The sequence below is a fragment of the Anomaloglossus baeobatrachus genome, chromosome 5 (assembly GCF_048569485.1).
Source record: "Anomaloglossus baeobatrachus isolate aAnoBae1 chromosome 5, aAnoBae1.hap1, whole genome shotgun sequence".
NCBI classification, from domain to species: Eukaryota; Metazoa; Chordata; class Amphibia; order Anura; family Aromobatidae; genus Anomaloglossus; species Anomaloglossus baeobatrachus.
The window spans coordinates 552,471,226-552,496,795 of record NC_134357.1 but is presented as its reverse complement, the minus strand read 5'-3'; the positions used below and the strand labels follow the sequence as shown (position 1 = coordinate 552,496,795).

The 25,570-nt window shown below is 42.9% G+C and overlaps 1 protein-coding gene across 1 annotated transcript in view; it reads right to left on the bottom strand.

The window, feature by feature from the left end:
- Positions 1 to 2,100: 2,100 nt before the first annotated feature.
- The window catches only part of LOC142312258 (uncharacterized), a 33,416-nt gene continuing 9,946 nt past the window's right edge, over positions 2,101 to 25,570 (bottom strand). The window contains exons 4-5 of the mRNA XM_075351190.1: positions 22,149 to 22,239; positions 2,101 to 5,236 (exon numbers count right to left, since the gene is read on the bottom strand). Of these exons, the coding sequence (XP_075207305.1) occupies positions 4,194 to 5,236; positions 22,149 to 22,239 (1,134 nt within the window). The 3' untranslated portion in view covers positions 2,101 to 4,193. The remainder of the gene's footprint in view (positions 5,237 to 22,148; positions 22,240 to 25,570) is intronic.

Below are 25,570 nucleotides of genomic sequence, written 5' to 3'. Positions count from 1 at the left end.
CCCAATTTTCCAAAAATGTCACACTTTTATAACGTACTCCTGGAGAAAGGGCAATATGCAAATAGCGGGGGACGATCTCTGCCTTAATATAATTCTCCAGGCTTTGTACCTCCCACCAGGATGTGATTTGATTTTTATAAATACGGGTAAGTTCTTTAAATGCTCCGTTAAACGTGGGAGTATATTTAGGTTCAACGAATGCCGTCAGAAAATACGTCCCTAGCCTCTGTAGTCCACCTCTCAGTGTCCAAACCAGTCGCAAGAAAACCTGCCATACCCAATTAAATCAAACAACAGCAATAGCAGGAGCAGATACCCAAATGGAATAGTGAATTAGCAGGGTATGTTAAAATGTAACCTTTCTTGCGAGTGAGATGGGAATATACAGTCATATGAAAAAGTTTGGGCACCCCTATTAATGTTAACCTTTTTTCTTTATAACAATTTGGGTTTTTGCAACAGTTATTTTAGTTTCATATATGTAATAAATGATGGACTCAGTAATATTTCTGGACTGAAATGAAGTATATTGTACAAACAGAAAATGTGCAATCCGCATTTTATCAAAATTTGACCGGTGCAAAAGTATGGGCACCCTTATCAATTTCTTGATTTGAACACTCCTAACTACTTTTTACTGACTTACTAAAGCACTAAATTGGTTTTGTAACCTCATTGAGCTTTGAACTTCATAGGCAGGTGTATCCAATCATGAGAAAAGGTATTTAAGGTGGCCACTTGCTAGTTGTTCTCCTATTTTAATCTCCTATGAAGAGTGGCATCATGGGCTCCTCAAAACAACTCTCCAATGATCTGAAAACAAAGATTATTCAACATAGTTGTTCAGGGGAAGGATACAAAAAGTTGTCTCAGAGATTTAAACTGTCAGTTTCCACTGTGAGGAACATAGTAAGGAAATGAAGAACACAGGTACAGTTCTTGTTAAGCCCAGAAGTGGCTGGCCAAGAAAAATATCAGAAAGGCAGAGAAGAATGGTGAGAACAGTCAAGGACAATCCACAGACCACCTCCAAAGACCTGCAGCATCATCTTGCTGCAGATAGTGTCAATGTGCATCGGTCAACAATACAGCGCACGTTGCACAAGGAGAAGTTGTATGGGAGAGTGATGCGAAAGAAGCCGTTTCTGCAAGCACGCCACAAACAGTCGCCTGAGGTATGCAAAAGCACATTTGGACAAGCCAGTTACATTTTGGAAGAAGGTCCTGTGGACTGATGAAACAGAGATTGAGTTGTTTGGTCATACAAAAAGGCGTTATGCATAAAGGCAAAAAAACACGGCATTCCAAGAAAAGCACTTGCTACCCACAGTAAAATTTGTTGGAGGTTCCATCATGCTTTGGGGCTGTGTGACCAATGCCGGCACCGGGAATCTTGTTAAAGTTGAGGGTCGCATGGATTCAACTCAGTATTAGCAGATTCTTGACAATAATGTGCAAGAATCAGTGACGAAGTTGAAGTTACGCAGGGGTTGGATATTTCAGCAAGACAATGATCCAAAACATTGCTCCAAATCTACTCAGGCATTCATACAGAGGAACAATTACAATGTTCTGGAATAGCCATCCCAGTCCCTAGACCTGAATATCATTGAAAATCTGTGGGATGATTTGAAGCGTGCAGTCCATGCTCGGCGACCATCAAACTTAACTGAACTGGAATTGTTTTGTAAACAGGAATGGTAAAATATACCTTCATCCAGGATCCAGGAACTCATTAAAAGCTACAGGAAGCGACTAGAGGCTGTTATTTTTGCAAAAGGAGGATCTACAAAATATTAATGTCACTTTTATGTTGAGGTGCCCATACTTTTGCACCGGTCAAATTTAGTTTAAATGCGGATTGCACATTTTCTGTTAGTGCAATAAACCTCATTTCAATCTAGAAATATTACTGAGTCCATCAGTTATTAGATATATGAAACTGAAATAGCTGTTGCAAAAACCCAAATTGTTATAAAGAAAAAAGGTTAACATTAATAGGGGTGCCCAAACGTTTTCATATGACTGTATTTGGTTTTTATTAAGTTGCGTAATAAATCTGCACAGTAATAGTTACCTGCACAAACAGATATCCTCCTAAGATAGCCAAATCTAAAAAACCCCACTCCAACTTCCAACAATATTAAGCTTTAATATTTATGAGTCTTTTGGGTTGATTGAGAACATAGTTGTTGATCAATAATAAAAAAATCCTCTAAATACAACTTGTCTAATAATTCTGCACACGGTATATGTTGAACTATGTTTGGGATTACTGACTGACCGTCAGCGTTATGAAGTTGTTTCAACTAATCCCACTAAAACATACCTTCACGAGCTAAAAGAGATTCTTGACAATGGTCTAGAAACAGGTGTCATAAATAAGTTTGAATATGATTTCCTCTATTGGAAAGATCCAGTAATAGCGACCTCCTATCATCTCCTTAAAGTGCACAAGGGCCTCCACCCTTTATAGGGGAGACCCTTTGTTTCAGGGATCAATAGTTTGACTTAAAATTGTGGGTGGAATTTACTTGGACCAGGTCCTGAGGCCATTTGTGATAGCATTGCAAACTTACGTTAGGGTCATCCCTGACCTTTTATGCTCCCTCTTATGCTAATTTATTCCTGGGCTGGTGGGAGAAGACCACAATATTCACCCATGAGATGGAAAAGGTTACTCAACAATTTTAGATTTGGGCCTGCTACATAGATGACATCCTAGTGGTATGGAATGGCCCTAAAGAGGAGTTGTCCAACTATGCAGCGGGCCTTGAACACAACAATATAGGTCATTTATGTCAGTATTAGAAGACAACACTCTTCTCTTTCTTGACATTTTGATACACAAAAACAATGCTGGAGGATTAAAAACATCGACATATCAGAAACCAACAGCATCTAACTCTTTGTTAATATGGGAAAGCAGCCACCCTATATATCTAAAGAGGGGAATCCCTAAAAGACAGTTCCTCCGCATTAGGAGGAACTGTTCCAAAAAAGGTAATTTAGAGACCCAAGCAAGGGAGTTACGTGATAAATTCAGAGAACGGGATTACCCAAATGATGTTCTAAAGAGAGCTTATCACAATGCCAGAAAGACCCCGAGGTCAAAATTACTGATCCCAAAAGCTAGGACATCAGTACAGGATGGAGTAACTAGGTTTGTCATGTTTTCTTCATGTAATAATACACAACTGACCACTGTCACTGTGTGATATATTTAATTCAGTGTATTATGTTTTTCTTATCCTTTTTTATGGGCAGAGGACCATTGTCCAGCTCCATGAGAGAGAACATATACTCATTGTTTTCTGTCTTTTGTGTTTGTATATTGTGTTTTTTGTATGAACATTATTAGTGGCTTCTCTAGTGACCCGTCGTCAATTATTATTCTGGACATAACAAATGGGATTTAATGCCTAGTTGATCTCTGTCTGCTAATTAGTGGGGGTCACTTTAAGAGCTTTATGGTGTTTTACTATTTGGAGGTATTGCTTACCTTTTTAATGCATATTTATTAAAGGTTAAATGTTAGTCATTTTTTTCTTTACTCCCTGATTGTAATGACTATTGGATACACTGATTGGTATCTGTGCTATTATAATATTCTGTGAATACATAACAATGTGAAATGTTCGATGCACATGCAATATTGCTTTTTATTTCATTTTTAGAAAACAAACGTCTATTAGTAACTGTATAGATTATAATTCCAATGTAACTATTAACATGTTTTCCCTTTCTTGTTCACTTAGTTGCCTTTACTTTTATTGTCTCTTTTATGTTTTCTATATTGTCTCTTATGTTTTCTTGTTCAGTTTGTCAAATGTATTGTTTCTCCAAATGTGAATTTTTCTAAGTGGTCAACAAATATTCAAGTTAAACATTTCTCACCTTCTAAGTCAGATGCCATTTGTGTATAAAATTTTTACCTCATTCTGAACATGACAAAGGTTTCTCCACCACGTAAATTCTTTGGTGTATAACAAGACTTGATTTATATGCAAAATATTTCCCACAATCCGATCATGAAAAGGGCTTATCCCATGTGTAAATGCTTTGGTGTATAACAAGTTGTGATTTTTGATTAAAATGTTTCCCACATTCTGAACATGTATATGGCTTCTTCCCAGTGTGAGTTTTCTGATGTGAAATAAAATGTGATTTCTGTGCAAAACATTTCCCACATTCTAACATGAAAAAGATTTCTCCTCTGTGTGAGTTTTCTTGTGTCTATCAAGATGTGATTTTTGGTTAAAATGTTTCCCACATACTGAACAGGAATACGGCTTCTCTCCTGTGTGAGTTCTCTCATGTATAACAAAATGAGATTTATGTGCAAAACATTTCCCACATTCTGAACATGAAAAAGATTTCTCTCCTATGTGAAATTTCTGATGTTCAACAAGAATTATCTTATTTATAAAACATTTCCCACATTCTGAACATGAAAAAGATTTCTCCTCTGTGTGAGTTTTCTTGTGTCTATCAAGATGTGATTTTCCGTTAAAATGTTTCCCACATACTGAACATGAGTACGGCTTCTCTCCTGTGTGAGTTCTCTGATGTATAACAAAATGCGATTTATGTGCAAAACATTTCCCACATTCTGAACATGAAAAAGGCTTCTCCCCTGTGTGAGTTCTCAGATGTGAAACTAAATGCGATTTATGTGCAAAACATTTCCCACATTCTGAACATAAAAAAGGCTTCTCCCCTGTGTGAGTTTTCTGGTGACTAACAAGATTTGATTTCTGGTTAAAATGCTTCCCACATTCTGAACATGAAAAAGGCTTCTCCCCTGTGTGTTTTCTTTGATGTGTAACAAGAAATAATTTACGTGTAAAACATTTCCCACATTCTGAACATGAAAATGGCTTCTCCCCTGTGTGAGTTTTTTGGTAACTAACAGACTCTGAAGAAAATCTTTTCTCCCCAGTATGAATATTTTGATGGATGTTTTCATATTCTGAATTAGAAAATGGCTTCTTTACTGTAAGAGCACTTCGATTTTTAATGCCTCTTCTGTGACTTTTAGTTTTCATAATAGTCTGTGATGAATCAGGAGGTATGACTTGTTTAATAGAATCAGATGATGAATCTTTGCTGTAAAGGGATGATGGTATATCTGGAAAAGTGGCATTCACTTCAATTATATCTTGTGTAATATCAAGGACGTCTGATTTAGAAATTGAAGATTTCAGTTGTTTCTCTAATGTCCTGGTACAGTCATCTGCCAAGAAAAAAAAATATTTTTAATTTATACAAATTTAAGGATCGAATTTATAAAATAGCTAAATAAATTGCAAGTTATGTCGGAAAATTCATTTTCTAAACCAAAGACTGTACACAATCTAACAGTAGCCCTCAGAGCAGGAACTAGTAGACCATGGCATTCAATCCTCTCTGTATATTTTGCCTCCAAAATATTGGAAGAATAAAGCACTAAATAATGTTTTATAAGCCAAAATAATACCCCCAAAAATCTACTCCATCAAAGAAAAAACGGAGCATCCACATCTTTGGCATTGCCACAGGTAAGAACTTACATAATTCACGGTTTGCGCGTCTTCTGGAACACAAGCTAGGCACTATGTGTTGGACAATAAAATGGCAGATTTGCAATTTTCACTATACACCGTGTGGAGAATTATTAAGCAAGTTGTATGTTAGAGGATTTTTTTTATTATTGATCAACAATTATGTTCTCAATCAACCCAAAAGACTCATAAATATCAAAGCTTAATATTTTTGGAAGTTGGAGTGTTTTTTTTTTAGATTTGGCTATCTTACGAGGATATTTATTTTTGCAGGTAACTATTACTGTGCAGAATTATTAGGCAACTTTTTTCTTTAAACTCTTTATTTTAAAGATAAACTCGTAGCAAAACAAGGTATCTCCTGCTCCACACGGAAAATAGGGAGGGGGGGATGGGGGAAGAAGGGGGGCAAAGAAGTGGGGGGGTGGGAAAGAAAAAAAAAAGGGGGGGGGAAGGGAAGGTGGGAGTTTCTCCTAGAGCATCATGACCCCTGTGGAACAGAGAGCAGTCTATCATATTCCATTATTAGGCAACTTAATAAAAATCAAATACAGTTAGGTCCAGAAATATTTGGACAGTGACACAAGTTTTGTTATTTTAGCTGTTTACAAAAACATGTTCAGAAATACAATTATATATATAATATGGGCTGAAAGTGCACACTCCCAGCTGCAATATGAGAGTTTTCACATCCAAATCGGAGAAAGGGTTTAGGAATCATAGCTCTGTAATGCATAGCCTCCTCTTTTTCAAGGGACCAAAAGTAATTGGACAAGGGACTCTAAGGGCTGCAATTAACTCTGAAGGCGTCTCCCTCGTTAACCTGTAATCAATGAAGTAGTTAAAAGGTCTGGGGTTGATTACAGGTGTGTGGTTTTGCATTTGGAAGCTGTTGCTGTGACCAGACAACATGCGGTCTAAGGAACTCTCAATTGAGGTGAAGCAGAACATCCTGAGGCTGAAAAAAAAAGAAAAAATCCATCAGAGAGATAGCAGACATGCTTGGAGTAGCAAAATCAACAGTCGGGTACATTCTGAGAAAAAAGGAATTGACTGGTGAGCTTGGGAACTCAAAAAGGCCTGGGCGTCCACGGATGACAACAGTGGTGGATGATCGCCGCATACTTTCTTTGGTGAAGAAGAACCCGTTCACAACATCAACTGAAGTCCAGAACACTCTCAGTGAAGTAGGTGTATCTGTCTCTAAGTCAAAAGTAAAGAGAAGACTCCATGAAAGTAAATACAAAGGGTTCACATCTAGATGCAAACCATTCATCAATTCCAAAAATAGACAGGCCAGAGTTAAATTTGCAGAAAAACACCTCATGAAGCCAGCTCAGTTCTGGAAAAGTATTCTATGGACAGATGAGACAAAGATCAACCTGTACCAGAATGATGGTTAGAAAAAAGTTTGGAGAAGAAAGGGAACGGCACATGATCCAAGGCACACCACATCCTCTGTAAAACATGGTGGAGGCAACGTGATGGCATGGGCATGCATGGCTTTCAATGGCACTGGGTCACTTGTGTTTATTGATGACATAACAGCAGACAAGAGTAGCCGGATGAATTCTGAAGTGTACCGGGATATACTTTCAGCCCAGATTCAGCCAAATGCCGCAAAGTTGATCGGACGGCGCTTCATAGTACAGATGGACAATGACCCCAAGCATACAGCCAAAGCTACCCAGGAGTTCATGAGTGCAAAAAAGTGGAACATTCTGCAATGGCCAAGTCAATCACCAGATCTTAACCCAATTGAGCATGCATTTCACTTGCTCAAATTCAGACTTAAGACGGAAAGACCCACAAACAAGCAAGACCTGAAGGCTGCGGCTGTAAAGGCCTGGCAAAGCATTAAGAAGGAGGAAACCCAGCGTTTGGTGATGTCCATGGGTTCCAGACTTAAGGCAGTGATTTCCTCCAAAGGATTCGCAACAAAATATTGAAAATAAAAATATTTTGTTTGGGTTTGGTTTATTTGTCCAATTACTTTTGACCTCCTAAAATGTGGAGTGTTTGTAAAGAAATGTGTACAATTCCTACAATTTCTATCAGATATTTTTGTTCAAACCTTCAAATTAAACGTTACAATCTGCACTTGAATTCTGTTGTAGAGGTTTCATTTCAAATCCAATGTGGTGGCATGCAGAGCCCAACTCGCGAAAATTGTGTCACTGTCCAAATATTTCTGGACCTAACTGTATATTCCCATCTCACTTGTATATTTTCACCAGGTAAACCGATATAACAAAATTTAGAAATAAACACTTCTGACATGCAAAAACAAAACACAAAAATTAGTGACCAATATAGCCACCTTTCTTTATGATGACACTCAACAGCCTACCTTCCATAGATTCTGTCAGTTGCTTGATCTGTTTACGATCAATATTACGTGCAGAAGCCACCACAGCCTCCCAGACACCGTTTTCCCTCCCTGTAGATCTTACATTTTATGAGGGACCACTTATTCTCTATGGGGTACAGATCAGGTGAACAAGGGGGCCATGTCATTATTTTTTCATCTTTTAGACCTTTACTGGCCAGCCACGCTGTGGAGTAGTTGGATGTATGGGATGGAGCATTGTCCTGCATGAAAATCATGTTTTTCTTGAACAATACCAACTTCTTCCTGTACCACTGCTTGATGAAGTTGTCTTCCAGAAACTGGCAGTAGGTCTGGGACTTGAGCTTCACTCCATTCTCAACCCGAAAAGGTCCCACAAGTTCATCTTTGATGATACCAGCCCATACCAGTACCCCACCTCCACCTTGCTGGCGTCTGAGTCGGAGTGAAGCTCTCTGCCGTTTACTGATCCAGCCTCTGGCCCATCTATCTGGCCCATCGAGTCACTCATTTCATCAGTCCATAAAACCTTTGAAAAATCAATATTAAGATATTTCTTGGCCCAGTCATGATGTTTTATCTTATGTTTCTTGTTCAAAGGTGGTCATTTTTTAGCCTTCCTTACCTTGGCCATATCCCTGAGTATGGCACACCTTGTGCTTTTTGATACTCCAGTAAGGTGTCAGCTCTGAAATATGGCCAAACTGGTGGCAAATGGCATCTTGGTAGCTTCACGCTTGATTTTCCTCAATTCATTGGCAGTTATTTTGCGCCTTTTTTGCCCAACACACTTCTTGCGACCCTGTTGGCTACTTGCCATGAAACGCTTGATTGTTCGGTGATCACGCTTCAAAAATTTGGCAATTTCAAGACTGCTGCATCCCTCTGCAAGACCTTTCACAATTTTGGACTTTTCAGAGCCCATCATATTTCTCTTCTGACCCATTTTGCCAAAGGAAAGGAAGTTGCCTAATAATTAAGCACACCTTATATAGGGTGTTGATGTCATTACACCACACCCCTCCTCATTACAGAGATACACATCACCTGATTTACTTAATTGGTAGTTGGCTCTCAAGCCTGTACAGATTGGAGTAGGACAACATGTATAAAAATTATCATGTGATTAAAATACTCATTTGCCTAATAACAGTAAATTTGACTAAAGCAGAATACGGTAAATGCTATTTATTGACTATATGTTGTGGTATCACTATTTGTTTTAAGAGCTTCCAAATGCAATGTTTGAACACCCCTAAGGCCATGTGCGCACGTTGCGTTGCTTCTTGCTTTTTGGTTGCTTTTTAAACTGCACTGTGTCAATGACAAAATGCATGCGTTGTGCTTCCCCAGCAAAATCTATGAAGAATCAGAATTTCCATCTGCACGTTGCTTTTTTTTTTGTAGGCTGCGTTTTGTTTGACAAATATTTGACAAAATCGTTAGCTAAAAATAAAGCAGCATGTCAGTTCTTCCTTGCGTTGACTTCTCAATATCAAAACGCACTGTTTAAAACACGGCAAAAATGCATTGAAATTGCATGCGTTTTTACTGCGGTTTTTTTTGTTAAATGCAGTGTTACATTTGTCAAAATGCTGCAGTTTAGTTGTCAATAAACAAAAACTCCTAAAAGTTACACATTTTATTTAATATAGTTAAAAACTCAATAAGTAGATGTGAATAGAGCACTCCAAAAAAAAAAGAGGCGAAAAGGACAAAAAAAAAGTGAGATAAGCAAGGATCTCAGTACACCTGAAGGGCCGTACCGTTGTCCCTACAATCTTACCCTACTTTGCCGCGAAGTTTGACATCCTAATAAAGCGCAATTGGCGCCCCCGCTCACCGATGACTCACCCTTAAGGACCCCGATGAGTCCCTAAACTGGGTCCTATCAGAAATTATCCACAAAACCAAATCTGATCAAATAAGTTTTAATAACCAGGCTCAAAAGAGATAACAACAGTGGTGAACACTGTTAATATGCCATGCTAGATCCTAATGCGGGCGTCACACGGTACGATCTATCGTGCGATCGCACGAGCGATCGTACCTGCCCCCGTTGTTTGTGCGTCACGGGCAAAATCGCGGCCCGTGGCGCACAAAGTCGTTAAACCCCGTCACACGCACTTACCTGCTGAGCGACGTCGCTGTAGGCGGCGAACATCCACTTCCTGAAGGGGGAGAGACGTTCGGCGTCACTGCGGCGTCACACAGCGGCCAGCCAATAGAAGCGGAGGGATGGAGATGAGCGGGACGTAAACATCCCGCCCACCTCCTTCCTTCCGCATAGCCGGCGGGACGCAGGTAAGCTGTGTTCATCGTTCCCGGGGTGTCACACGGAGCGATGTGTGCTACCCCGGGTACGATGAACAACCAGCGCAAACAAGAATAAACGATTTTTTCAAAAATTAACGACGTGTCAACGATACACGATTTGTAACCGATTTGTGAACGTTCTGAGTCACTCGTAGGTGTCACACGGGATGATGTCGCAAACGATGCCGGATGTGCGTCAAGAAAACCGCGATCCCCGACAACATATCGCATGATAGATAGTCGTGTGATGCCCGCATAATAGATACCGCATGCAACAACAAATCAAAATGCCAGGGCTACTGGTATACACCACAGTTCCCCAAAAAATGAATTAAAGAGCCCACAATATAGGTTATAAAACAAAACAAAGATCAGAAAAAATGAAGAGAAAAGCCAAAAAACACTTCCCTTGTAGATGTCATCATTCACAAGTCAATTGAGAGCGAATATGTCTGACTCACTCTGTATATATAGTAGGTGCCCAGAAAAAAGTAAGAATCAATCAAACAGAAATAGCTCTGGCACATTGAAATAATTGATAGCATGGAGAAAAATTCTTAGAATGCTGAATATATTTATTTGTGCAAAGGATAAGTGATAATTCATCCGACGTTTCGACCATATAACTTAGGTCATTATCAAGGACAAAGTTATCTATATGGACAATGGGAAGGTATGTGTTCCATTGCATATGGACTTCGCCAATAGGTAATAGAAGGACAAGTATGAGATCCTTATGCACTTGAGAATGGTAGTAGAAACGGTAGCAGAGGTCTTTATCCAGAACTGGAAACGATATATAATTGTGGTTGATTCTGAAATACTATGTTGTGGTCAAAGGTAGATTTTTAGGAGATGGAAAGGAACGATGTGGTTCCCTGGGGCCTATACCCTATACCAGCGCCATAAGATCCATATCACCATACTCTGCATGACGGTGTTCTTTTATTCACATTAGTACCTTCCAGGTTTCTCATAGAGTCCTGCAGGGACACTTGCTCCCTTATTTATGGCATCAGTGGCTGTTGGTTTCTCCCTTATGCTACATAAAGCATCTATGTCTCTTGGAGGCAACTGAGAACCATTCAGTGAGGGAACCACATCGTTCCTTTCCATCTCCTAAAAATCTACCTAATGGACCTGATGCCACAGTGAAGGGCTGTCACTGCAGGCACCTATTGCCTAGAGATCCTTCCTGGTACCATTATGTGGAAGGAGCTTTCATTGTAACTCCAGAACTTAATGGGGGGCACAGAGTATCAACTGGACCCACATAAGGACCACACAGGATTTTCATCTTATGGAGAATATAAACAACGAGGAGATTGATGGCCTAAACAGATTAGAGATAATTTGATATATCTATATCCCCTGATGAACCCCAAGACGTTGGGGGGAAACGCGTCGGGATCAAGTTAGTCCTGGCAGGATAAGTACTAGGACCACAGGTCCATCATCTTTTGTGTAGACCCCTTTTTCTCATGTATCTTCCCAGTTTCATAGCCATACAGGCAATTTAAAACTGTGATTTGAAATCCCTAATTTGCACATGAGATCTGGGTTTATTATTGTAATTGGTATGACTTTTGACACATGACTGTTATGCACCACTGCACAATCCACTTGGTGGTGGGTTAGGGTCAGGAGTAGTAACAGGGGCAGTTAGGGCTAGCCGCCGAGGAACGGGGGGCACCCAAAAAAATTAAGGTGCTTACCGTGGTTAGGTAGGGAATAACATCAGGGATTATCAGACCCCCTATCCCACCTCATAACTATCAGCATATTAATTGAATTTAGAAGGCGGTGCACACCCCTTGTCCCCTGTCCACCTTCAAGACCCCACTTAGTTATCACTAAGCACGACTTGTTGATGTCTTTACTTCTGGATATTATTCCAGAATTCAGTATTAATTTAGTATTTTAATAGTATTAATAAAAGTGACGTTTTAGAGAGGATTTTTTTCTGGTTTGCATAAGGGAGAAACCAACAGCCACTGATGCCATAAATAAGGGAGCAAGTGTCCCTGCAGGACTCTATGAGAAACCTGGAAGGTACTAATGTGAATAAAAGAACACCGTCATGCAGAGTATGGTGATATGGATCTTATGGCGCTGGTATAGGGTATAGGCCCCAGGGAACCACATCGTTCCTTTCCATCTCCTAAAAATCTACCTTTGACCACAACATAGTATTTCAGAATCAACCACAATTATATATCGTTTCCAGTTCTGGATAAAGACCTCTGCTACCTTTTCTACTACCATTCTCAAGTGCATAAGGATCTCATACTTGTCCTTCTATTACCTATTGGCGAAGTCCATATGCAATAGAACACATACCTTCCCATTGTCCATATAGATAACTTTGTCCTTGATAATGACCTAAGTTATATGGTCGAAACGTCGGATGAATTATCACTTATCCTTTGCACAAATAAATATATTCAGCATTCTAAGAATTTTTCTCCATGCTATCAATTATTTCAGTGTGCCAGAGCTATTTCTATTTAATCATTCACAAGTCAGCCCCATTTAGTTGTCAAGCCAGAATGCAGACATGCAGACATATCCTTATTGTGAATTTTTGACAAATTTCTGATTTTTTTTAAATAAGCGGAAAACAAATTAACCTAAAGTTACAATGAACATTTTCATCCAGTGTCTCACTCCAGGGTCTTTTTATTAAAACATAGCTTGTATTTGGCAAAATTTAAAATTAGCCATCATGCACGTGTCCGACGGACAAAAAGATGCCTTATTAAAACTTAAAAGCCTCAGACCACGCGTCTCAACGTATAGAACATCTTCATCATGGTCTAAATAAAAAGTGATCCACCACTATTTTAAAAAGGTATCTAGACCAGAAAGTCTAGTTGTGAAATTAACTAATTAAGTGTGGGTGTATCAGGTAAAAGCTGAGAAAAGGAAAAAGGGTAGGATAATATCAGTTGGAGTAGTGGCTATTAGTTCAAATGAACATCTACACACATAATGGTTGGTCTATGTACTATCATCAAGATGTTTAAGGGTTAGTTAAGTTATATTACTATCAAGATATTATTTTGTACAATATTAATATATAGTAACATAGAAAATGTATATTAAAAAACAATGGAAAAAATACACATTAATAGATTCTTGATTGGGGTAATCAATGTCGGAAGCAGTAAAAATGAGATAGTGTTTTATTTTAGTTTTAGGATCCCCAAAAAAGAAGACTATGGGAAAAGAAAGAAAAGTAAATAAATAGAAATTTTTTATAATGACATTAAAGTTTTCTAGATTTTTGAAGACAAAGGTGTGACAATTTCAAATGGAAAACCAGGATATTTAGACTTGTTATAGTCATTCAGAAAATATGAATATGAAGGGGTTAATAAATAGATAATTCTAATAATTCATATCAATAGACATTTATATTGTCTTAAAACAGGCTGTTATCAAGAATTAATATTGAGTAGTAAGATCTTGTCTGTGGTTTAGCACTTCGCTAATATGCATGGTGGGGATCTATCCAGCTGATCTTTTGCGGGAATTGAAAAGAGTTTTAGACCTGTCCATGGAGGAGATCACCAGAGAAAGCTCTTACACAGAGGAAGTAAATGGATCGTCACTCTGGAGACCAGGACACCATTAGTGGCCACGTATGACACGGGCGTCATGTGCTGCCCCTGCCTACACGCTTGTCAGTTGCCGACATGCCAGCGTCGCAGGAGGACGCTGGGGGAGCGCAGGGTAGGTGAGTACCTGGCCACTAGTCGCACAGGGCCCCTTCCGGCAGACAGCAGATGGGGGGCCGCAGGGAGCAGCAGTTCACGGTCAGTTGCTGCTCCTCCTCTGCACAGGCTCCAGCCCCGGACGCCCTAGCCTCCTGTGTGCTCTGTGTCCTGTCTGCTCCCATCTTCACCACACAGAGCGGGTGGAGGGGCACCTGTACTGCTGCGGCCGGAGAAGCTGCTTGTCAAGACCCTCTGAACTCCAGGAGGTGAGTATAATGTGAATAATGTGTTATGTGCTGTCTGTATGTGTCATGTATAAGATATGTTTGTCCTGTATAGTGTGCAATATGTAGCTGTCTGTGTATAGACTGTCTATCTGTGTATACTATTTGTTTGTCTGTGTATACTGTCTGTGTATACCGTCTGTCTGTACATTATCTATACATCCATCTTAGCTCTCTATACAAAATCCCATATGTCTCATTATGAAAGTGAACACATAGTACAAGTCGTTTATTTTTTTTACTGCGTGTGGTGCGGTACTGGGCGATATATGGCATAGTGGGGGCTATATACCAGGAAGAGGGGGCTATATACCAGGATGGGGCCATGATGGTGCCATATATACAAGGATGGGCAATGATGGGGACATATATACCAGGGTGGGGCCATATATACCAGGCTCTAGCCATGATCGGGGTCATACACCAGGATGGGGCCAAGATAGGGATATATATACCTGGATGGGGCCATGATAGTGGACATATTTACCAGGATATAGCCATGATAGGGTTGTACACCAGAATGGGGCCATGATGTGGACATATTTACCAGGAAGTGACCCAGGATGGGGGACATTACTACACAATAAAAGGGGGAGGGGTGGGGCAACCTGCATGTCTTTATAGGATTTAGAATGCTACAATGGCCCATACATTTGACAAGGGGGGTGTTACGGTTGCTGTGGCACTGGAGACTATGTTCGGATTTCTTGCTACTGCACATGTGCAAGCGCTGGAGACTAAGTCCTATCTTGCAGCCATTGCACAAGTGCGGGTGACATCATCGCTGACACAAGGTCACATGTCTCTGACACCTTCTAAGCTGATTGGCCGCTGGTCATGTGCTTGTGACACGTGGTCACATGTCTCTGACACCTTCTATGCCGATTGGTCGCTGGTCATGTGCTTGTGACGCTTTGCTCGGTGATAGTCCAGCGTGATGTCATTGCTGTCATTCTAGCAGCGGATTGGCTCTGGTGTCCTCCATCTTGGATGAGGCACAGAGTCTGTATAAGACCCTGACGCACGCCGCCCTGCGCTCAGTCCTCTTGGTTCATGCATGAGAGTAGACGCTCTGTGCACGTCCCTCTAGGCATCTCTCTGTCTATGCTAGGTGAGCGCTACCGGCAGGGTAGCGTTCTTATACCTTACAGCTTCGGCTGCGGTCCGTATCCTTACCTCTTAGTGGAGCGGACATAGGCAGGTGCCTGAGGCACATGGTCCGGCTGGGCCTTGTGATTCTACTCGTAGGTGGACATTGCCGCTAGGGTAACGTTCCTTATACTGCGTCTGGCAGTTGTTCGTATCCTCGCACACTAGGGGAGCGAACATAGGTAGGAGCTTTGTGCGGCTTATGCTGCTGTCCGTCTCTTTTGCACCACTAGTGGAGCGGACCTAGGCAGGTGCCATATCTAGTGGTTCGTGTCCTCGCACACTAGTGGAGCGAACGCAGGTAGGAGCTTTGTGCGGCTTACGCTGCTGTCCGTCTCCTGGCACCGCTAGAGGAACGGACCTAGGTAGGTGCCATTTCACACTCACTGCTTTTGTCTCTGTGACCATTAACAGAGACCATACCACACACCCTCCAAGTAAGGGAGGAATTGCTTTATTTTCTAATTATATTCCTCTGTGAGTTTAACAGAGGTATTGCACTCTGCACTTGTGCTATTACTATTTACAGTGGCACACTTATATACCCCTTATCCTCAGCCATAGTCTGCAGCAGAGTCTTTGCACGGTGGACCCTGACTGTCTGATATTCCTTTGGGTTTTATTATCAGACAGCCCCCCGTAACATTAGGACTGAGCCAAGGGTCTGGCAGTTATGGCAGAATATCAGCAGTTACACCGTTACATACAAGTACTTGAGTCGCGGCTCAAGACTATTGAGGATAAACCTCAGACCATGGTGACATATGCACATGATCCTCGACTTGCTCTGCCAAACAGGTATTCTGGTGATGCCAGATCATGTCGTGGTTTCATTAGTCAGTGTCAGATACACCTAGAGGTCAACTCTTCTTGCTTCTCTACGGAGAGGTCCAGAGTAGGCTTTATCATATCCTTACTTCAGGACAAAGCCTTAGAATGGGCGACTCCCATACGGGAGCGCTCTGATGTGATTACGCTGAGACATCAAGACTTTCTTGAAGCTCTTAAAGCGGTATTCATGGGTCCGCAGGTTACCCATGATGCGGCCCTGAGACTGTTAGATCTATCTCAGGGTTCGTTATCCACTAGTTCTTATGCCATTGCTTTTAGAACTCTGGTGGCAGAACTAGATTGACCAGAAAAGGTGTTGATTCCTATCCTCTGGAGAGGGTTGGCAGGCTATGTCAAGGATGCCCTTGCTACTCGTGAGGTCCCTGCTTCTCTGGAGGACTTAATCACTGTAGCAACAAGGATCGACGTACGCCATAAGGAACGTAGACTCGAGGTCTCTTCCTCACGCCCTAAGCATCGGGCTATTCCAGTTGTTGAGGGTCCACTACCATCTTCCTCAGCATCTGAGACCTCTACCACTCCTATGGAGTTAGGTCATACGTCCTCCAGACTACGCAAGTCTGGTCCTCCTATATGTTACGTATGTCGTCAGGCTGGGCACTATGCCAACAAGTGTCCTAGCCGTCAGGGAAACTCCCAGGCCTAGTAACCATTAGAGGCGGGTTACTAGAGACGTCTTCTGCACCCTCTAAGTGTAGTATCCCAGGTCGGCTCTCATTCTCTGAGAATATATGGCCTATTATGGCTTTTGTGGATTCCGGAGCTGACGGGACTTTTGTGTCCTCAGGATTTGTAAAGAGACACAATATTCCCTCTATCATGTTAGAGGCGCCTATTCCTGTCCGTGTTGTTAATGGGACTATGTTGTCTGACCCCATTACATTGAGGACAGTTCCCTTGCGCCTTTCCCTGTCTCAGGGTCACATAGAGGAGATTTCTGTTCTTGTTTTGACTGAGGGTATAGACGACGTTCTTCTGGGTCTCCCATGGCTTTGGACCCATGCTCCTCTAATTGACTGGGAGTCCGACAGAATTATTAGTTGGGGTTCGAAATGTCAGTCCCGATGTCTTCCCTTACCACCTAAGGTCGTTGCGGTTGCATCAACTGATCTCTCTCCCATACCTACACCCTATTTGGATTTCACTGACGTGTTCTCCAAACAAGGTGCTGAGGTTATTCCACCCCATAGGCCGTATGACTGCGCCATAGACCTTATCCCAGGTTCGGTTCCACCTAAGGGCAGGGTTTACCCCCTGTCAATACCTGAGTCGGAGGACATGTCGACCTATATAAGAGAGAGTTTAGAGAAGGGGTTCATTCATAAGTCTGTCTCTCCCGCGGGAGCTGGGTTTTTCTTTGTTCGGAAGAAAGAGGGTGATTTGCGTCCCTGCATAGATTACAGGGGTCTCAACGCAATCACAATAAAGAACAAATACCCGTTACCTTTAATTTCGGAGCTCTTTGACAGACTGAGGGGAGCTCAGGTTTTTACGAAGTTGGATCTGCGGGGTGCGTATAACTTGGTACGAATTCGAGAGGGTGACGAATGGAAGACCGCTTTTAACACCCGAGACGGTCACTATGAATACCTCGTCATGCCTTTTGGTTTATGTAATGCACCCGCAGTATTTCAGGACTTCGTAAACGATGTGTTCAGGGATTTACTGTTATCCTCCGTCCTGGTGTATCTGGACGACATCCTGATTTTTTCTCCTGACCTGGAGACTCATCGTCAGGATGTCGTTCGTGTCCTTTCCCGTTTAAGGGAGCATTCATTGTTTGCTAAACTCGAAAAGTGTGTATTCGAGCAGTCATCCTTGCCTTTTTTGGGTTACATTATCTCACAAGAGGGTCTGGCTATGGATCCTGCAAAGCTCTCTGCTGTCCTGGAATGGTCCGAACCTCATTCCTTGAAGGCGGTGCAACGCTTCTTAGGATTCATAAATTATTACCGGCAGTTCATACCCCATTTCTCCACTTTGGTGGCCCCTTTGGTGGCCTTGACTAAGAAAGGTGCTAATCCAAAAGTCTGGTCTACTGAGACATCCCAGGCTTTTGAGGCAGTAAAAAGACACTTTTCAAATGCTCCCGTTCTTCAAAGACCCGATGAGAATAAGTCCTTCCTCTTGGAGGTTGATGCCTCTTCAGTGGGTGCTGGTGCGGTCTTGTATCAAAAGAAAGGTGTAGGTAGAAAAAGGCCGTGTTTCTTCTTTGCTAAAACCTTTTCACTGGCAGAGAGAAACTATACCATTGGGGATAGGGAACTGCTCGCCCTGAGATTAGCCTTAGAGGAGTGGCGTCACTTGCTAGAAGGAGCGAAACATCCTTTCCAGGTCTATACAGACCATAAGAATCTGACGTACTTACAAACCGCTCAGCGTCTGAATCCTCGCCAAGCCCGCTGGTCCTTGTTTTTCTCTCGCTTTCACTTCTCCATCAACTATCTGTCTGGGAGTGAGAATAACAAGGCAGACGCCCTGTCTCGCTCTATGGTTTCTACCCAGGAAGAGATTGATGAACCTAGTCTTATCCTTCCCTCCAGGGTTTTTCATACGCTCTCCCCTGTGACGTTAGACCAAATCCCACCGGGCAAGACCTTTGTTCCGCCGGATCGACAGAATGATATACTGTCGTGGGCCCACACCTCAAAGGTGGGTGGGCATTTTGGTATTAGACGGACACGAGAGTTACTCGAGAGGTGGTATTGGTGGCCACACTTAGCCAGCCACGTCAAGAGATATGTCGGTTCCTGCTACTCGTGTGCTCGTAACCGTCCGTTACGGCAAAGACCGTCTGGGCTCTTGCATCCTTTACCAGTGCCAGATAGACCATGGGAGGTGGTAGGCATGGACTTTGTGGGTGATCTTCCGTGTTCACAGGGACATAGATTTGTGTGGGTCATTACGGACCATTTCTCCCGGATGGTTCATCTCGTACCGTTATCGAGAATCCCATCTTCCAGGGTACTAGCCAAACTATTCCTCAAGCATGTCTTTAGGCTTCACGGGACGCCAGATCGTATCATTTGTGATCGAGGCTCGCAATTTGCTTCCCGTTTCTGGCGAGATCTTTGTAGCCTTCTGCAAATTGAGTTGAATCTCTCTTCGGCATACCATCCGGAGACCAATGGTTTGGTTGAGCGTACCAATCAATCCATGATTATATACCTTCGACACTTTGTTGCTGAGAACCACGATAACTGGTCCTCCCTCCTACCCTGGGCAGAATTTGCCCTTAACAATTCGCTGGCTGAGGCCACTGGGCAGACACCATTCGTACTCAATAATGGGCAACACCCTAGGGTACCGGTACAGTTTCCCGCTGCTGCAACTCCTCCTCTTGTGGCCGACTGGGCAACTAATGCCAGAGAGGTTTGGGATCGGACTCAAGAGTCGATCCAAGCAGCTAAGGACCGTATGAAGACAGTGTCCGATCGGTTTCGTCGCCCGGCTCCTGTCTTTTCTCCAGGGGACTTTGTGTGGCTCTCTGCAAAACACGTGAAACTTAGAGTGAGCTCTGTCAAATTTGCTCCTCGCTTCCTGGGTCCTTATGAGGTTCTTCGACAGGTAAATTCTGTAGTCTACCAATTGAAGTTACCCGTCCATCTTAGGATCCATGACAAATTCCATGTTTCACTGCTAAAGCCGGCTATTTTACCTCACGCTCATGAAGTGCACTCTCCTGCCTCTGATTCCTCTCGCTCTAGCTATGAGGTACGAGCCATAGTTGGTTCTAAGATGGTTAGAGGGCGCAGGTTCTTCTTGATAGATTGGGAGGGCTACGGCCCGGAACATCGCTCTTGGGAGCCTGAGGAGGCTGTCCATGCTCCTGACTTATTTGCTGATTACCTGCGTCGCCGGGAGGGGGGCCCTAGAGGGGGAGGTACTGTTACGGTTGCTGTGGCACTGGAGACTATGTTCGGATTTCTTGCTACTGCACATGTGCAAGCGCTGGAGACTAAGTCCTATCTTGGAGCCATTGCACATGTGCGGGTGACATCATTGCTGACACGAGGTCACATGTCTCTGACACCTTCTAAGCTGATTGGCCGCTGGTCATGTGCTTGTGACACGTGGTCACATGTCTTTGACACCTTCTATGCCGATTGGTCGCTGGTCATGTGCTTGTGACGCTTTGCTCGGTGATAGGCCAGCGTGACATCATTGCTGTCATTCTGGCAGCGGATTGGCTCTGGTGTCCTCCATCTTGGATGAGGCACAGAGTCTGTATAAGACCCTGACGCACGCCGCCCGGCGCTCAGTCCTCTTGGTTCATGCATGAGAGTAGACGCTCTGTGCACGTCCCTCTAGGCATCTCTCTGTCTATGCTAGGTGAGCGCTACCGGCAGGGTAGCGTTCTTATACCTTACAGCTTCGGCTGCGGTCCGTATCCTTACCTCTTAGTGGAGCGGACATAGGCAGGTGCCTGAGGCACATGGTCCGGCTGGGCCTTGTGATTCTACTCGTAGGTGGACGTTGCCGCTAGGGTAACGTTCCTTATACTGCGTCTGGCAGTTGTTCGTATCATCGCACACTAGGGGAGCGAACATAGGTAGGAACTTTGTTCGGCTTATGCTGCTGTCCGTCTCTTTTGCACCACTAGTGAAGCGGACCTAGGCAGGTGCCATATCTAGTGGTTCGTGTCCTCGCACACTAGTGGAGCGAACGCAGGTAGGAGCTTTGTGCGGCTTACGCTGCTGTCCGTCTCCTGGCACCGCTAGAGGAACGGACCTAGGTAGGTGCCATTTCACACTCACTGCTTTTGTCTCTGTGACCATTAACAGAGACTAAACCACACACCCTCCAAGTAAGGGAGGAATTGCTTTATTTTCTAATTATATTCCTCTGTGAGTTTAACAGAGGTATTGCACTCTGCACTTGTGCTATTACTATTTACAGTGGCACACTTATATACCCCTTATCCTCAGCCATAGTCTGCAGCAAAGTCTTTGCACGGTGGACCCTGACTGTCTGATATTCCTTTGGGTTTTATTATCAGACAGCCCCCCGTAACAAGGGGAGGGGGGGCCCAGGCTCAAACTCTGCACCAGGCCCATCAGACTGTATTGCGCCACTGCTCATAAGATCTCCATATCTTGTCATATTGAAGAGACGAACTATAAGGTGGTTTAGAACTCCCAAGCGTATTCAGCACATGTTCCCTGGTACATCTGATAAGTGTTGGAGATGTGATTCAGCTGTGGCAATATGATCAATATTTGGTGGCCAACTTTGGGACTCAATTTTTGACCTCTTTAATAAACCCTTTGGTACAACACTACAGAACTCTCCAGAAGCAGTGCTACTGTCGGTATTTCCAATTTCGTCCATCAAGAAAGGTCTCTTCCTAATATTTTTGACAGCACTGAGGCAAGTCATCCCTAGACACAGGAGATCATCCTCTCCCCTCTAAGCTGGATTGGGTTGCATCTGTGGACTTTTTTTATCTAGATGGAAGATTTAATAATTTCTGATGATTGTCTCCGTTCTGAGCCTTATTAAAAAGGAGGACATGGTTACCCCGCTCTTCCTTTAGCTCTCCTGACTTTGCGACTTTGTAATGACCCGATCAGCACATTTAGCAAAACAGAAGGGAAGGAAGGAAGATTCATCAATAAGATGCCGAAATTCTAGGAGGTCACCAGCATCATTACCGTCCGCTTTCTCTTAGGGGTCCACCAAACAGATGATATTTTTCTTCCCATGATTTTATAAGTTGTCTGCACAGTCTACATATGCGCTCATTTGGCTTTGCAGATTAGAGATCTGGGCAGCTAAGGGTCATCATTTTCTAATTTCAGGTGATAGGATGGATCTTATCTGTAAGATCTGGCTGAAACAAATCTCACTGCAACAGAAGGGCGTCCAATGCCCAAAATAAGCCGGAGACTGAGAAGTATCTGTGACTTCTCTGCATTTAGTGGTCACTACTCACCTGGGCGGTCATCTGTAGGAATCTCCTCTTTACACCACTCATAACCCCTCACATATATCTCTGTAGTATTAATATGGGTCAGATCTTCTCCCTGAAACAAATATTGTAAAAGTCACAGACAGATGGAGAAATCACATCTATAATCAGCTCTAATCCTGCCATCTCCACCGCTCTCATTACACAAGTATAAAACATATAATACTGGTGGATAAAAATCTAAGTTATTTACTGGTAATGGTTTTTTTTCCAGAACCCATTACAGCACCACTAGAGAAAGAGTTCCACTCATCTTAGGAAAACCCACTGAAATAAAAAGGGCGGCACCTCTCCTCCGCATCAGTTAGGTTACAGAGCCAGAGAGTAATACCAGAAAGCATATTCATTCATACCATCGAGAACACACTACACTACCACTAAACTTTGGCCTACAAATACCCAAGTGTAAGTCCTCGGAGGGGGGAGAGGTATAGTGGTGCTGTCAAGGGCAACCCATTACCGGTGTCTCTAACCATGGATGATTGTTTCCTGAACCCTGTGATTATCTTTCTCCCCCTTGCCTCCAGATGAACAGAATACAGGTGGGGAAATGCATTGAGGCCATGCTAGCAAGATTTTCATCACTTTGCAAAAAAACTATTGGTGCATTAAATCTGCTATGTTTGCACATTCTGTATTTGAGTCCTTCTGACATATTTTTGTCTGTAATTTGAAAGTTGACTATTTGAACCCTACTTAGTAGAGATGTGCTTTTTTATCTCCATTTGCAGCTTATAGGATTCTTTGGATATTTAATCTTTCCTAATCCAATAACAGGGAGTACACCACTGAGTTATCTAAATTTGTACTTTATTAGGTTACATGTGTACAGTTCCTTATTAGGATAATATGATGTAGGTACATTTTTTGTTAGAATAAGTGGTTTGCACTTTATCTTTGGTTGTTTCATTTGACCAATTTTGCAATAGGCACTTTATGGGTGTGATTATATCTTTTGACTTTTATCGGGCAAAGTGTAGTATTCTCTCTCCCCTCAGTTCATAGTCAACATCTCAAAATACTGTTGCTATGCATCCAGTAACAATTGTATTAGGTAGGGTATGTGAAAAAGTTTTCATCTTACCTAGAGTGGGTGCCCCAGGACTTCACAGATGGTGCACAGAAAGCCTCCAGTCCGGCCAAGTCTGGTGTAGCGGTTAAACAGGAAAAGGAAAAAATGGATCCAGCACCAGAGTTTAAGTATAAAATATAAAACAAAAATGTATTGATACATTAAAAAAATGGCATCCCAAGATGTAACGACATCAGGCATACAGGACACTAACACGTTTCGGACAACACACACTAAGGACGTTTTTTAATGTGTGTTGTCCGAAACGCGTTAGTTGTCCTGTATGCCTGATTTCGTTACATCTTGAGATGCTATTTTTTTTAATGTATCAATAATTTTTTTTTCTATTTTTACACTTAAACACTGGTGCTGGATCAATTTTTTCCTTTTCCTGTTTAACCTATATTAGATTATACCAAGGTAAGCCGTTGAGAAACGTTGCCAATTTACATCAAGCTGTCATACCCTCCAATGGTAGGAAAATAATCAGTTATAGGGCAGTATCAGGGTCATTATTATCACGTTTAGTCATCCTTGGTGTTTGGCCTGTATTTCCTGGTTATAATATATATTATATGGTATACATATTGTGAGATGCCGAGGGGAGAAGTACTAGAGAACAGGTATGTTTCCCCTCGGTTCATTTCATATGCCTCCATGTACTGACTGTGGAGCAGTCAGCCCATGCAAATGGACTGGGAAAAGCTGGGAAAGTTATATCTGGCTCAGCAATAAGTTAGTCACTGAAGCCTGTTTATTTCAGTGTATTTTGGGCTCGTTTTTTTCTGGAGTAATCAGTAGGAATAGCAGTGGGACTGGTTGCTCCCTTCTCCACATTCAATCCAGGTTTTGATTCCTCACTAGATCAGCTGAAATAATCAGGAGGCATTCAGTACAAGGAGACTGCTGAGGAGAGCAGTACAGGCTCATGGCTGCTGGTGCTGAGGCTCCATACCTCCACTTGCTGTGCTGAGGAACCGACACAGTAAGAGAATACTGTTTTGTTTGTTACATAGGTTTATTTTGTAGTTAGCATTCTGTTAGTTAGTGGCCAGACGGCCTTAGACGTTTATTTTCCTGTTTTTGCATGTGTAACACTGAGAGATAAGTGTACAATAAACACGGCAGTGGCCGTATCTGTGTGGAACCTGCCAGTATGCCGCTGTCATCTGTGAATCCATAGCCACTCGCTTGGACCAAAGCAAAGATCCCAGCTGAGCTATATCCCCTGTCTCACAATACACACACCTGGGATCCATGAAAGGTCTTGGCCACTTTAGGCAAATAAGCCGGGTCTATTCTTAGGACTATTCTATCGTGTAAGATCCGGGTGTATTGAGGATTGACTGATATAGCCTGCAGATCACACATCCGTCTAGTCGAGGTTACTGGTATCAGCAGGACTACTTTAAGGGTAAGGTTTTTTACTGAAACCAGAGAAAGGGGTTCAAAGGGGGACCCTGTCAGAGAACCTTGTACTAGATTCAGATCCCAGAGGGAATCCTTAGGGAAGGGACAGGAGGTGGCTCTCCGACATGATGTAATGACTGCCTCCTGACCCACCTGTCCCCTGCCAGGATGTAATTATAAAGTGCTCCTAAGGCTGAACCTGCATATTCAGTGTATTGACCACCAGGCCTAAAGCCCGCTTTACACGCTACAATATATCTTACGATGTGTCGGCGGGGTCACGTCGTAAGTGACGTACATCCGGCATCGTAAGATACATTGTAGTGTGTGACAGGTACGTGCAATTGCGATTAAACGTTAAAACGTTCATCGCATACACGTTGTTGAATCCTGGCAAATTGCACGTCGGGTTGTTTAATGTTCCCGAGGCAGCACGCATCGCAGTGTGTGACACCCCGGGAACATTGAACAGATCTTACCTGCGTCCTGCGGGACCAGCCGGCAATGCGGAAGGAAGTAGGTGGGCGGGATGTTTACGTCCCGCTCATCTCCGCCCCTCCGCTTCTATTGGCCGGCTGCCGCGTGACGTCTATGTGACGCCGAACGTCCCTCCCACTCCAGGAAGTGGATGTTCGCCGCCCACATCGAGGTCGTATGGACGGGTAAGTACGTGTGACGGGGGTTAATCGTTTGTGCGGCACATTCAACAAATTGAACATGCCACACATACGATGGGGGCGTTGCAAATCGTATACGATATCGTATGTGAAATTGCAACGTGTAAAGCAGGCTTAACTCTAACCCCTTCTGAAGGAACTCAAGGATGGGACCTACTGGGACCCTCCCCCCACCGGCCTTTCCCCGAAGAAGAGAGACATTTTTTCCAGCTCCTCCCATAAATCTT